Raw genomic sequence first — 14,784 nt, 5'->3', positions numbered from 1 at the left:
AAAATTAACCTCCGGCTATATACCTTTCTAGTCTAATACACCATAATTTCTGCAGGGTTCTCGCGTGGTGCGTGTACAGGCATGTACGCACCAACTACACGGTGCGTATACACACCTCCGTTTGTTTTTGAGGGCGCTACAGTGTGACCTTGTTTACTCAACACAAGTACTCCACACGACCAGTCGGTTCGTACCGTAGGGACATAGTTTTCCCCCACTCAATGGGTACATAATTGAATTTTAATCCCCTTAAACTTCATATGGGTCTTCCAAACTTCAATCTGAGTGTGTAAGTAATCTTTTTAAATTAAATATCACGCAATTAACGCAACCTCCGGCTACCTCCGGCTACCTCCGACCTCCGACTTTTACCAACAACCCGAATTGATCAATGTCAGCTGACAACTTGTTTACACATTATTGGTGGCGCCCTTCAGACTTTTGTCGATCGTGTGGTGGGGTGTGTACGTTGTATATTGGTGCTAGCACTAAATTTAGTGCTGAGTTCAGCCTGGTGTATAATACTATAGTAGGCAGGAACTGAGATTGAGAGAGGCCACAATCCTTGCAAAAATTGTAAAGGAATTGTACTAATTGAACATATATATAGAGGTAGTTTTTATTAGATTACCATCTGAACATATATCTGGCGCCGGAAAAAAATTAATAACAAAAAGGTGAGTAGATTCCTGATCGTTTTTAACAATAATAACGAACGAATGGAATGCTACGGGCGGACACTAGCCCCATAAATTTAAATCGGTCCAATCCGTACCAAGAGGGATGTACCAGAACGTAAACGAAAGGACGTACGGAAGCCTACAATTTTCGTCCATGAGTGTGCAGTAGGCCGCATCTGATAAGCCTGTACGTGTCACATGGGTACCTAATTATTCCATTTGGCGTACGCCCAGTTCTGAATAATGAGCAATGAACATTGCACTGGATAATAAAATTCACCCGCAGAACTATACATACCGCCCATTTGGGGAAATGGGGGTGGGGGGGGGGGGGCTGCGCTATGTGGTTTTCTTTCTAAATAAATAATAGCCTTATCCCGGTGGTATAGCTCCATGTGGACGCGTTTACAAATGGCGAAGGGAAATATGGTTTCCCCCGCTTGAGCCATGTATCTTCGTTTCTTGCGGTGGCCTCTTAATAGTGACCCTTGTTTTGTTTTATCGGGGAAGTAATGTTTAAATTTCAACTTCAAATATTCAATTTACATCCGGGTTTTGTTTCTAAAACAGCCCTTGACTCCCCTGAGAAAATCGGAATGTGCATTCAGCTCCTTAGATACTTGAGTGGGGGCGGGGGTGTATGTGGGGTATACATTAATCTACTCGAGGGACACACATGAAGAAATTAATGTAACCAATAAATTAACACAAAACTTAAAAATTCATGCAAAGCATAAAAGATGGGGGGGGGGGGAGGTCTACAAAATTCTACCCTAAATAGTTAAAGGCATTGAACACGTTTGGTAATTTGTCAATGACCACTATTCTCACTTGGTGTATCCAAACATATGCATAAAAATAACAAGCCTGTGTGAACATTTTGACGCAATTGGTCATTGATGACAAGAAAAAGCTGGGGAAAAACACCCTTGTTGTACAATAGTGTGCTTTCAGATAGTAGTAAAAGGCTTCTAGTCAGAAGTCTTTTAAAATTTTAGTAAGAATTTACCTCTTTCTCAAAAACCGTGTAACTTCAGAGGTAGTCATTTCTCGCAATGTGTTATTATAATACTATCAACAGCTCCGTTGCTCGTTCAAGTAAATTTGTATGCTAATTTATATTTTGATTATTTACTAAACGTGTACAGTGTCTTTAACAAGCTCACCAACAATAAGTAAATAAATAAATAAAATAGCGCGAAATGGACCAAAATGGCTTAAAATTGCCCCCTCTTTTAGTATTGCAGGCGATCGGCGGCACTAATTTTTCATAAACTCCCGGAAAAATCCCTGGAGTTTTTACCCCACCGTCACCACAGCAACCGTTCTCACTATCCCATTTTATATAGGTAACTTCCGGGAGCACTATTTCAAAGGAATATGCACGGCCGTTTCACACTTCGATCAAACCCAAGGAAATACTTATGGTGTGAAAAGGGCTTTTCTTGTAGTTTAAAAAAGATCGACCAAAGGTTCCCCGGGAATAACTATAGTGCAAAAAAGTTCATGAGATTCCACACTTCACTCAATTCAATTTGGCGGGTTGAACCAAACGTCATGTGGTTACGCGTGTCGGGGCTCTAAGCTGTCCCACTGCACACGACTATCTCTTCTGTCAGGAGGTATGCCCATCCTTTGTGTGCCACAATTGGACAATAGGGCTACAGGTTAATCTGGGCATGGTCATGGTGCGCCCTTCAGACCGCCTCTCGGACAATAAAGATTTGCATACGTTCCAGTAATGAGGGGACAGGCAGTGCTGCTGGGGCACGAGTATCGAGTGACCAATCAAAATTCTGGTTACGCGCCCGAGCATTTACCATACGTCCTATTTAGTTTTCCGTACGTCCTTTCGTTTACGTTCTGGTACATCCCTAAGGATACGGAGTGGATTGGACCGATTTATGGGGCTAGACGGACACCTGCCCTGGCTTAACTAAAAACTTAAAAAAGGTGTCATGTTTACGCATTGCCGATGATGTGCGGTGTATGTATCGGTATTGTTTCTTAGTCTTCATGGGCGCGGTACTCCTCTATACTCCTCTACTGATACTCCTAGAACTATGAGGTTTCGTTCCGCCATCCTCTCCCAGGAATGGGAGACGATAGCGTTCCTCTGTCCTCTCTGAGGAATGGGAGACGACAGCGTTCCTCTGTCCTCTCCCAGGAATGGGAGACGATAGCGGAACGAAACCTCGATTCCATAAACAATTGTTCTTGGAGTCGAGTAGGCGTGGTGTGTCTGGGTGGGATGTTGCTGCGTCTTTTTCTTCTCCTTTTTCTTCCCCCAGTTAATTTTAAAAAGTTTCTGTGTAAAAATATAGTCTGATTAAGTGATAGTGATACACAAACCCTTTATTTACATTAAACTAATTATTAAACAGATTCTTAATTTAAATTTTGAGTGTTGACTCAATTCTACCTATGTTCCGTTACCTACTTCTAGAAACTGTAAAGTGCGGTTACTCCCTGAGAATACTTCCTGAGAAGTGAATTTCACTGCGTCACAAAGGGAAATGGAGCGTGTACAGGTTGTTTCGTCACCAATATGCGCTTTGCATTCGTATTCGCATTTGCAGGAAGTATGAACCGGGCTTAAGGCTTCCCTGTGAGCCTAGTATAGTGGTCTAACATTTTGGGCCTCCTTATTGCACACGTCTGTAAACGGAAAGAAGCTGCCTACTTTAAATTTGTACGTCCTTGCATTGAATATGCATCTTCCATCTGGGACCCACACACCCAATGAAACATCCGAAAGCTCGAACAGGTTCAACGCACCTCTGCACGCTTTGTCACCAGTGACTTCAGCTGAGAGAGTAGCGTTTCAGCCATGCTTTCATCCCTCAAATGGCCATCTGCTGCAGGAAAGGCTTCATCAGAGTCGCCTTGCCTTGATGTATAAAATTCATCAAAACCTAGTCGACATCGAAGAAGACCACTACCTCACTCCTCTATCATCTATAACTAGAGGTCACAGCTCTCGCTTCAGGTTCCTTTAAACCAGCTCATGAGTGTACACTAACTCCCTCTTTCCCCGCACCATCTGGATTTGGATCTACAGAAGGATCCAGCTTTGTACTCGACACCTCTAAGACAGCTCTGAGGGTGAACCAGCTGATGTAGCTCAACCCATCCTTTTTTTCCCTTTTTTTAACCGCACTATAAATAAATGCACTGCTTTCTTGTCTCGTCATTTGCGAGCCATCGCATGCACACCAACTCCGTACGCTTTTACTCATGTAATTGAGTCTAACAGTACTTACCCGGAAGAAGAAGAAAAAGAACACTATAAGCCTTGGTTTTAAAAATTGGCGTTGATAGAACATTTTACGATCGTTTGCCATCAATAACTCCTATTTCCTTTGTACCACATTCAACCTTCATAATGTTTTAATGCCTTTTTGTTCAGCCACATTAAAAAACATCTTATAAAAATGCAATTTGCTACTATGTAAATGTTGTTTTTCTGTCACATCACACTTTATTTGACTCCTCAATATGTTCAACGCTTTATTTTTTGCAAGACCCAGTAGAAGAGAACTCCAGGTGCAAAAAGTTTTAAAGACAATGGACACTATTGGTAATTGTCAAAGACCAGTCTTCTGACTTGGTGTATCTAAACATATGCATAAAATAACAAACCTGTAAAAAATTTGAGCTCAATCGGTCGTCGAAGTTGCGAGATATTAATAAAAGAAAAAATAACCTTGTCACACAAAGTTGTGTGATTTTAGATGCTTGATTTCGATACCTCAAATCCTAAATCTGAGGTCTCGAAATCAAAGTCGTGGAAATTTACTTCTTTCTCAAAAACTACTTTACATCAAAGTCAGAGGGAGCCGTTTCTCACAATGTTTTATACTATCAACAGCTCACCATTACTTGTTACCAAGTAAGGTTTTATGCTAATAATTATTTTGAGTAATTACCAATTACAGTATTTTGTACATTATGACCCATGAAGTTCTTGGAGACACCAGCGGAACTCCTAGACCTAGTAATTGGGGTGCTGTACAATACAACTTTGGGTTCACAAAAGAAACATTTTGATGAGATTTGTAAGTCTTATCTTCTGACTGAGCTATCTATGGTATTGTAGTCTAGTATATATTAGCAGTCTCCCTACTTTGTCAATAATGTGTACATGATCAAGGTGCCAATCCGAATTAGGAAAAGTCCTAAATATTTGATCACTCTGAATGGTTGGCATCAGACAGTCCCAGCTGTAACACACACCCCTTAACTTGTGCGTTTGAGAAAAGGAAAGTGTATCTAATGAAAATTAATGTGTCCCAGGCCAATGGCTAACTTCTAGTCCAAGTAACTTACATGTGTAGATCCTGGCATCACCTTTAAAATATTTGTCTTTTCTAGTATTTGATGAATTGCCCAGCACTTTGCTGAGCAAAAGGAAAAAATGGCAGCCAAATCTCATAAAAAGTTACAAACAAAAAGGGAGTGGCAGAAAACTTCTCAAAAATCCATAAAAGAGCTCTAACGTTAGCATAAACTTGAAACTAACCTAGAATATTCATGAGATTTAAGGCCTAATCATAACTTTCATAACATTTTACATGTATTCTTTTTCATAGACGTCTTTAATTTGAAGTGGACCAAACCAGCACTGCAACCATGAGTTCCAAAAAGAAGCGAGGCTTCCACATGAAGGAATCAGAACTCCTCTGCAAGAATGGATGCGGTTTCTATGGGAACGTGGCTTGGCAGGGATACTGCTCCAAGTGTTGGAGGGAAGTCTGTCAGAAATCTCGGCAGGCTCAGATTGAGAGCGATGCGTTGCTCGCTCGCAAGTACGTTAATTTTCTTCTCCCTAAAATGCCCAGTACTTTTTATAACATCTGACAGAATTTGAGAAAACGTTACCAAAATGTCAGTGCTATTTTGTGTAGATGCAAAAATGCTTGATATTGTAATGGTTGATGTGATTTCCTTTCTTGTAGGATTGCTGACAGTGAGCGTGCTCAGTCCTCGCAACCTCCTCCAGCCCAGGGTGCAGAGACCCTCGCTTTTGATAAGTTTGGGGAGAAGAAGAAACAGCATTCTTCCACTCGTAGCAAAGCGATGAAAACCTTCTTTGGCAAAACTGCAAAAAGTCCAAACAAGGGTAGGTTCGAGAGGATCTTTACATTCTTGGTAACAATCCTGTCTTAATGCATCATTTTGTTATATATTTTTTTGCTACTGTTTTCATGGTAGCATTCTTTTGACAATAAATTAAAAATATATTTAATTTCAGCAAAAGTAATAGGGAAAGTTTTATTACAAGTCAAAATATGTCATGAGACTTTTGTTTAACCCCTATTATTGTTATAAAGAAACTCAACCCCAGCACCCACCCCTTGAGAAAAAGCATAGCTCCGAGAGCCAGAGAGCCATGGGTGACTTCATGGAATTCCTGAAGATGCTGAACCGCCCTGCTGCTCAAGACCTGAACAAGCAGTGCCGTTTCTTTGTTGAGAAGGTGCAACGCTCCACTCAGCTTAACATTGAGGAGCAGTCGGAGCTAGTGCAGGACTTCTACGCCGCCATTGGAGAAAGAATCAAGACACATGTAGCGTTTAAAGGTAAACTCGCCAGAGGTAAATATCAGTCCCTTTTTGTGATTGGCCCCTACATCAGCTTCAATCTGCTTTTAAAAAAGTGGCATTCTTCTTGCCGACTTCGTCAAGCACTCCACCCAGCTCTGCTCAGTCTTCAGGGAAGCTATTGGTAGGGTTTATAAAGTTTTGTCCATGCCCAGTTTCCATGTTGTTTCACTAACCTGCCAGCTATGTCCATCTAAAGATTTCCATTTAACAATGTCCATTTAATTTTTTTTTTTTAAACAATTGGCAAGTAAAAAATCACTTTCCACCATTTCCTACACCAGCATATATTTTCAATCAAGTAGAGTTGTTTTCACTCATTGTTTTCACTCACCATTATGCTCATTGACAATGAAGATTCAAAACTTAAAGCTAAGCCCATCAACATTCTCACTCAACAACACAACAACCTTGCAATTTCACGAAGCCACTTGTTTAACTCCATCTAGTCTGTTCAGTTTCTGCTATTTCATCCCACTTTTAATTGTCTTTCTTTTGTTATCATACACTTCCTGTTCAGCGCTTAGAAACCTTGTATTAAGCGCTATATAAATGCATGTTATTATTATTATTATTAAACCTGCTCTGTTTAGCTCTATCTACCTCATATCTGAAGCCTCACTCCAGCTCCAGAATATTGATCAGTTTAAATAACTCTGACTACTGCCTCCAGAATACACACACATTTGTAAACCAAGCTACTTTCTTTGTTCTCCCATTGTTTTGACTGTCTTTTTGGAAGAAATTTCCATTAGTTTTGTGCACTAAATTGAAGTAAGGGTCTAATATTAGGGCCATGTCACACATGCCAATTCTTGACAGGCTTTTTGGAGGCAACCGACTACATTGCATGCAAAAAGGAACACTTTGGTTATAAATACAGCAGATATCTTTCTAACATTGTCTAACTGTCCCAAGAAAATTATATTGAAATTCCCGTGTACAGTAGGTCTTTGTTCTTCTTTGACATTACTAGGGAATAAAAGGGTAGGGACGAGTTCTTACACGGCTGTTTATGGCTGGCAGGGTCGAATGCGAGGGCCTTTAGCGCACGGCAACGACCCTGCAAGGTTTTAAACGGACGTTTAAGAAAGAGTCACTACTCTTTTATTCCCATTCATAAATGCCCTTTTGTTAAAAAACGTTAAAAAAATACAATTACAGACACTTTGACAGTTGGAAATTCGAGGTTTGAAATATTTTTTCAAAAACTTTGTGGAGAGTCTGTTGCGCGTGGGTTGTGTGTACCCGCACGCGCTGGTACTACTAGCTATGAATTGCGTTCTGCGTAATAATCTTGCGGGCCTGACACGCGGAAGCCAGCCGGTTAAAAACACTGGTCATTATCAACCGTTTAAACACCCCCACGTGGTGCGCTCTCCACCAAAAGGAGTAGAGAAACTGTCTGGGGCATTTATGAATGTATTATCTCATTCAAGCAAAGTGATCATCTTGAATGTGAAGGGATTTATTTTTTTAATCTTAAATTTTGCCTGCATTGACCCTTCTCAGGTTCTTCTCAAGACCAACTTGAAGGTATGTTAGACAATGTGGAGAAGATCATCATGACACGTCTGTACCGGACGCTCTTCTGCCCCCCGTACACTGATGATGAGCAGAAGGATCTAGCCATCCAGAATCGCATCAGGAGACTAAGATGGATTACTCCGGCAATGCTGGATGCAGTAATTGATGAAGGCAATCCTAGAGTACGAGAGCTGATTGAAAGAGCTCAGACAGGTACATGTATGGAGAACACACAGCCACTTTGGCGTGGCGCGGTGTATGGTTCAAGAAAGTATTTGAATTCAGTTGGGGCACTAGGTGGATTGGGTTTTCAGTCCCTACCTGATTGCGTGGGTATTCCCTGGGAAAGTTCACTTTGGTTTTCATCTCACATCTAAACTGAAACTTCCTTGCTTGTCCTCTCTCTATGGGGTTATTAGCTAGCACAGTTATTAATCTTTTTAATTTTTGAGAACCCTTGGCTTCACACCAGAGTTATTATGTAATAAATAATAATTGTTGCAAATAATAATGCCAAGTATCAATTGTGGTAGTGTTATAGCAGAATGGTCTGGTACACTGAACTGAACTTCTGGTGTTATCAGTGTGTGGATTCGATTCCCGGTCATGGCACTTGTTTCCTCCAGCAAGACAATTATGGGTGGGTTTGATCAGCTCCCCTGGGTCGCCCCCGATCTGCCCCCAGTACGTTCAAATAGCTTTGACTTCATTCCAAGGGCTCACCAGGGTCAGCCCTCAGTGCCCTGCTTTTGGAACAGGTCACTTGGGGGTGACCCGAGGTGTATGTCGTCACCACGAGGGGGCGAGTGTGATCGTTCGATTAGCATTTGTCAGGGGCTCACCTGAGTGAGCACCGCGCGGTCGACCCAGGGAAGCTAATCGAGCGCACATAATATGTTGCCATAGCTGCTTTGTCCTCTGGATGGAACGGTTTACCAAATGTCATGTGTGTTTTATAATGCACAACAAGAACACAGTACACTAATGTCTAAGAAATGGAGTTGGCCTTTGTGTTTCCTGCCATGGTCATGATGGTCAGCTTTGTGTTTCTTACGATGGTCATTATGGTCGGCTGCATGTTGCTCTTTGTTACCTTGTAAACCCTTACAAGGTGCTAATCTACATTGTACATGTGTCTTATAATTCAAACATACGTAGCTCTTCATTCCTGTGGTATGAGTCAACAATCAAGTGTGATTAACCACTACTGATAAAAGAGGTGCTTATTATTTTATTCTCTGGTTATCTGTTCTACTTAGCAAGATTTAACTATGCTAAGCAAATCTGTGTTACAGTTGATGGCTCAGTGAAATATTGAGATGTTAGGGCTCTGAGCCCTGATGTAACATGTTGCTCTAAATTAGACTCTGTAGCTCATGATTTGTTTCCTATTTTCTGTTGATTATTTGAAGATCTCATTGAGGTTAATTCTCGCCGAGCGCCGATTGACAAACTTGCGTGTATCGTGCGCTGTAGCCAGAATATCTTCAAGATCATCAATCTGTCCCAGGAGGCACCAGCGAGTGCAGATGACTACCTGCCTGCTGTTATTTACATGGTGTTAAAGGCAAATCCACCTCAGCTTCACTCTAACATACAGTACATCACTAGATTCGCTAATCCATCCCGGCTAATGCAAGGCGAGGCAGGATACTACTTCACTAATGTGGTAAGTAGGTCTTTCCAGACATAAACATCTCTTTCATTACCTAGAAAGGGTTTGCCCGGGACAGTTTGTTTTCCCAGGAAGTGGATAACTAATAACAAAATCACCCCTGTGTACTCCTGTATTTTAGAGTGGTACAGTCCCCTGTCTGTATCCAGTGTGTGATTGTGTCAGACGCTATTGCTTTGCACACTAAAGCAGTGCTCTGATTGAGAATGGCTCTCTGCCCATCTCCAATCTTTATTCAATGCCTGATGATAATTTTGTAGGACTAGACTAGTCTTAATAGATGTTAAATTTGCATCAAGGATAAAGACTATTCATTTTGTTTTTTACCCATACACACCGATGTGTGTTAGCACTGTATAATCAGTGTTACCCGAGTATTCTGAAAAAAAATCACCTGGGCAAATTACTCAGGTGGGATTCGAACCCACGACCTTTGGGTAAGACCATCTTTAACCCTTTTATGCACCATTGGTGCCCGAAATTGCCCTGTGTGACTTAGCCCTGAGAGGACAGTACACTCTGCCATGTACTGGAAATAATAAGGTGTTGGGGGGTTGATGAAATGAAATAATTTTTTCCACCATAAAACTTAATGCAACAGACAATGCTTCGGGGGTAGGCCTCCCATGATAAGTTTTGAAATACAAACAACAGCAGTATTTATATAATCATTTTGTAATAGTAAACTAATAAATTAGTGTCTAGTTTTTTTTTTTGGGTAGAGGGAGGAACCATGCTCAGGGTTCTCTCTGTAAATTTGTTGTATTTTATTATTCAGTGCTGTGCAATAAGTTTTGTGGAGAATCTGGATGCTCAGTCGCTGTCTCTGACCCAAGAAGAATACGACAGTTACATGAGTGGTAAGGCCACCCCACCAGGCAGTCAATTCAATCAGCCGATTTGCAATGGATTGAAGCTCATGTATGCCAATCTAGCATCGCTAGAAGAGCTACGAGGTAGACAGGATCAACTAATGAAGAATGCCAGGGAGTTACAAGGAGAGATGACGGCTTGGAGGGATAGTGTGATTAACCAGGTGAGTTGGAAGAAAATATGGATTTCAAAACTCTGAATTAAAAAAATCATGCTGGATGAACAAATCTAGCTGAAAGAAACATTACTTGAAAAGAAACTGGCTCCGTCAAAGTTTTACACATTAAAAAACATTACACAGTCCAGACACAGACATAAGTTCTCCTTGTACAATACAACAAACCTCGTACTCTTGTTTTTGTACAGTCTGGATCCATAGTGTTTTTATTGTTTTTTATATAAGGGTATGCTGCGGGAACCAGATGCTGTAAGGGTCCAATACGTAGCCAGCTTCAGTCTGACATATTAGCTTGTTGTAGTTTTTGGGGTTTTTTTTCGGCTAAAGAGTTGCATGCCTGATTAAAGTTAAGGACTACAAAGAAATAAGATCTTATAATTGTAAGCCCTCCTACTGCCGGACCATTCAATATCATAAGGGGGTGGGGTGATCACCATTTAAACTGTGCCAGTTTGCAGCATGGTATCATATGCTAAAGGAATTGACACAATTTGCAATCAACTCTCCTTCTGATGAGTGATTTGATAGATGAAATGTGTCAGCCTGCAATATCAAGTTGTGAATGCATCTACACAGTTCACAGTCAACCCTTTTCTGACTGACCATTCAATATCATCATGTAGGTACCGTTACATTATAAGTTATCACACAAGTGCGAGTGGAATACAGAAAAATATAGCTCCAACGAGGCCGAACGTATTTATCTTCAAGCAAACTTGGCGCGTGACATAGAACACACAAGACGCATGGTAGTGATATTAGCCGTGCAATATAGGTTTTTATCACCACTCCATTCTGCCAACTTGAAGATAAGTACATGTAGATAAACTATGCCAGCCTGCAATATAATACAAGGTGTTGATTGCTTTACAATACAAAATCAATCAATATCATCCAATTTGGTTTTAACTGGTAGTTAGGGATGCCAGTCTGCACAGTAAAATCATGTGCTGAGTTCATCTATTAACTAATGGACACAGTTAGTTCTTGGCATAGTTGTGGTACCATTCCCAACCCATGCAGTCGATTGGTTTCAAATGGTGGGTAAACTCGCAGAAATACCTTGTCTTGTATGAAATTACCCAAAACAATATTCTGTTTTTGTTTAAGGTTGACGATGTGTTAAAGAACAAACCATTGATCATCAAACGTTGCAAGGTACCAGCCGGACTGGATACAGAGATCTCAAGTACATCACTGAACCTTCCTGCACCGATGATGCCACAAGTTGTCAACAAGTGAAATAAACACAATGGCCGGCAATGACTGAACTAAAACCCCTAATAGGGTTGGACATTTATGCAGACCTCAGGAAGGTGGTTTTATAATAATAGTAGGCTCTTATACAGCGTGCATATACGCCACTCAGTGACGCGCCTGTATTTCCTGCAAGATGTGGGACTACCTTTTAATTATGAGACCTAATCTTTTTATAGCACCTTGTAATGTTTTACAAGGTGCTGGGCGCAAGGTTGCTGCCTGATGTTTGCATGCGGATCTTGCCCATCTGTGGAACTTCACCTTTGGGAGGGCAAGGCCATTACATTTTGCAAAGGGCACTTGTACTGGAAAGTATGTTGGAAACTTTTGATTGTGCACCAACAAGGCCAAGACCAGGGCAACATACATGTAGGCTATATGGCCTCCTTGTGATTCAAGACATAGTGGATTAATTCAGTTGAAGATTTGGCACTGAATCCATCAAGTTGGTTTGAACCAGCGAAAGCAATGCTTTGCTGAAACTATGATAATTACACAGCCTAAGTTGAAGAATGATTTCTTTTCCACTGGGTGACATTGGTTGAGTTTGATTAGATTGGTGCTCTCTTCATCATATAAAGGAACTTTGTTATCAGAGTCAACAACCCAACTTAGCAAGCATTACAATTGCATGGTACATTGTCTTCAATCACGGAATGATGGGAGGACCTTTGAATAACATTGAATAGCAGTTCAGACATCTACTCTAGAATGTGAGGGCTGTTGGTTCGAATCCATCTTGAGTTGCATGGGATGTATTTTTCTGCAGGACTCTGTAAGCACTGAGTGCTTCTCAGGCATCAGTGTGAGGATAAAACCAAAATCAAATAAATCAAAACCACATTATCTAAAATGTATAATGTCCTGCTTTCCAGTACAAAGCTGGGGTTACCCTTTGATCTTGGATAATTTGAATGTCATAATCCTGTAGCCCAGAGCTGTGGGTCATTTTGGTTCAGCGAGTCATGTGAACAAAGAGAGCAGAGTAGAGCTGGGTATTTTGTGTGGATATTTTTCAGAGTTAAATGTGGCAGCTGGAGTTTGCACTCGATTTAGTTGCTTTTTTAGAAGTGTAAATTATGCTAAAAAAAAAAAGTCAATTGTCAAATGTGTTTATTAGTAATATTACAAACAATTAAAATAATGTGCAATATAACCAAAGAGAAACATTGTCTTCATTTACAATAACTCCAGAAGCGTGCCCCAATCTCAATAAGCTGCATGAGCACACAATCTCAATAAGCTGCATGAGCACACAATCTCAATAAGCTGCATGAGCACACAATCTCAATAAGCTGCATGAGCACACAATCTCAATAAGCTGCATGAGCACACAGTCTCAATAAGCTGCATGAGCACACAATCTCAATAAGCTGCATGAGCACACAATCTCAATAAGCTGCATGAGCACACAATCTCAATAAGCTGCATGAGCACACAATCTCAATAAGCTGCATGAGCACACAATCTCAATAAGCTGCATGAGCACACAATCTCAATAAGCTGCATGAGCACACAATCTCAATAAGCTGCATGAGCACACATTTTCAAACTAAACTATTGTGGTCGGGATAGTGTTAAAACATGAATGTGATCAATTTCACTAGTTTGGTTGTCAAAAACGTATTAACTTCAGTCATTTGTAAATCCACCTGCGATTTAAACCACCTGTGTATACAGTATTTGACTTGATGATGTGTGTTTTACAACATGTAAAGTCAACCTAGGAAGAACGTCCTGAGTATTCCAATGACTAAATGCATACGTTGGTAATGATTAATGCAATTTGAAGTGGAATAGGGGCAACGAAATTATCTACACATCAACAACTCCACACAACCTCCCCATACTTCTTATGAAAAAAAGTACATTTTAGAAAAATGAATAGCAAATAATAGATGAGCCCGTAATAAATCGTTTTAATTTTGTCAAGTGTATTCAACATAAATGTGTATACGTGAATGACAAAGTTGCTTCTAAGGTGTCTTATGTGACATTCCTATCCTGAACTAATTTTAGTTTGAGGTTTAGGTTTAGAAGTAGCGTACACAATTCAGAGCAGACTTCAGAATTTAAGGCTTATACATTCAGGAGATTATTTCTTCATTGTGCGACCAGCAGGAGAACGCACAAATCTTAAACGAGGATAGCAGAAAATATCCCTTGAATTATTTCTACCGGAAATGTCATATTTGATGATAAATAATAGTTTGTCACTCACTGAGCGTTTTGTTAATTTGTTAATTTTTTTTTTAAAATCGATGTTATGCAAAAAATAATGTGTAATCGGCTTTTTACCATTTTCTCGTGACCCAGATGGCCGATCGATCTCAACCTTCTACAGGTTTGTCAATTAGTGTATGGTTGATTAAATTAAGTGCTTACACCCACAGCAACTGTTTTGTTATAAAACAAAAACCATATCTAGTGTTCCTTTAAAGGAACACATTGCCTTGGATCGGTCTAGTTGGTCTTTGAAAAGCGTATGTCCTCGTTTGTTTTAGAATGCATATGATTAGAAAGATATTTTAAAAGTAGAATATAATGATCTACACAACTCGACCGATCCAAGGCAACGTGTACCTTTAAGTTTGTCAATACAGCGGAATTTTGCTTAAAAACCCTATAACATTGCCCTACAGTGCAAGCCGATACCGCACTCGTACAACGTTAAAAAATTGTTAATTCTTCCCATTGCCTGATTAAATTTATTTCAAATTTAGTTAGCTATTTTCTTTTAGTCGAGAAAACGATACAATTTCTTCACTTCACTGAAAAGCAAATCAAGTGCCGAGGCGACTCGAGTCGACTCGAGTCCAAACAACAATTAATTTTGACGTAACCATCAGCCATGTGTTCCTTAAAGTCACCTGGAAGGGGTATTTTGTCAAAATAAAGCTTTTCTCACTAAAATATGTGTTTTGATGAGTGGAATATGAATAAGCAATTAGTTAAGGTTTAACAAAAATTAGTTTCCATGTTATTTAC

The 14,784-nt window shown here is 40.2% G+C and overlaps 1 protein-coding gene across 3 annotated transcripts; it reads left to right on the top strand.

The window, feature by feature from the left end:
- Positions 1 to 531: 531 nt before the first annotated feature.
- LOC117306623 (rab5 GDP/GTP exchange factor-like) lies at positions 532 to 14,258 on the top strand. 3 transcript variants are annotated; one of them, XM_033791109.1, is made up of 9 exons: positions 532 to 677; positions 3,127 to 3,799; positions 5,273 to 5,488; positions 5,639 to 5,802; positions 6,014 to 6,277; positions 7,796 to 8,023; positions 9,223 to 9,479; positions 10,264 to 10,521; positions 11,647 to 14,258. In XM_033791109.1, the coding sequence occupies exons 3-9, from the start codon at positions 5,313 to 5,315 to the stop codon at positions 11,776 to 11,778; spliced, it is 1,479 nt and encodes a 492-aa protein (XP_033647000.1). In that variant the 5' UTR covers positions 532 to 677; positions 3,127 to 3,799; positions 5,273 to 5,312; the 3' UTR covers positions 11,779 to 14,258. The 3 variants fall into 3 exon arrangements, with proteins under 3 accessions (XP_033647000.1, XP_033647001.1, XP_033646999.1); XM_033791110.1 differs by lacking the exon at positions 3,127 to 3,799 and having other exon boundaries at positions 6,014 to 6,262; XM_033791108.1 differs by lacking the exon at positions 3,127 to 3,799.
- The last annotated feature ends 526 nt before the right edge of the window (positions 14,259 to 14,784 follow it).

Source organism: Asterias rubens, unplaced genomic scaffold, assembly GCF_902459465.1.
Source record: "Asterias rubens unplaced genomic scaffold, eAstRub1.3, whole genome shotgun sequence".
NCBI classification, from domain to species: Eukaryota; Metazoa; Echinodermata; class Asteroidea; order Forcipulatida; family Asteriidae; genus Asterias; species Asterias rubens.
The sequence above is the reverse complement of the archived record's forward strand: the minus strand, read 5'-3'. Positions and strand labels throughout refer to the sequence as shown.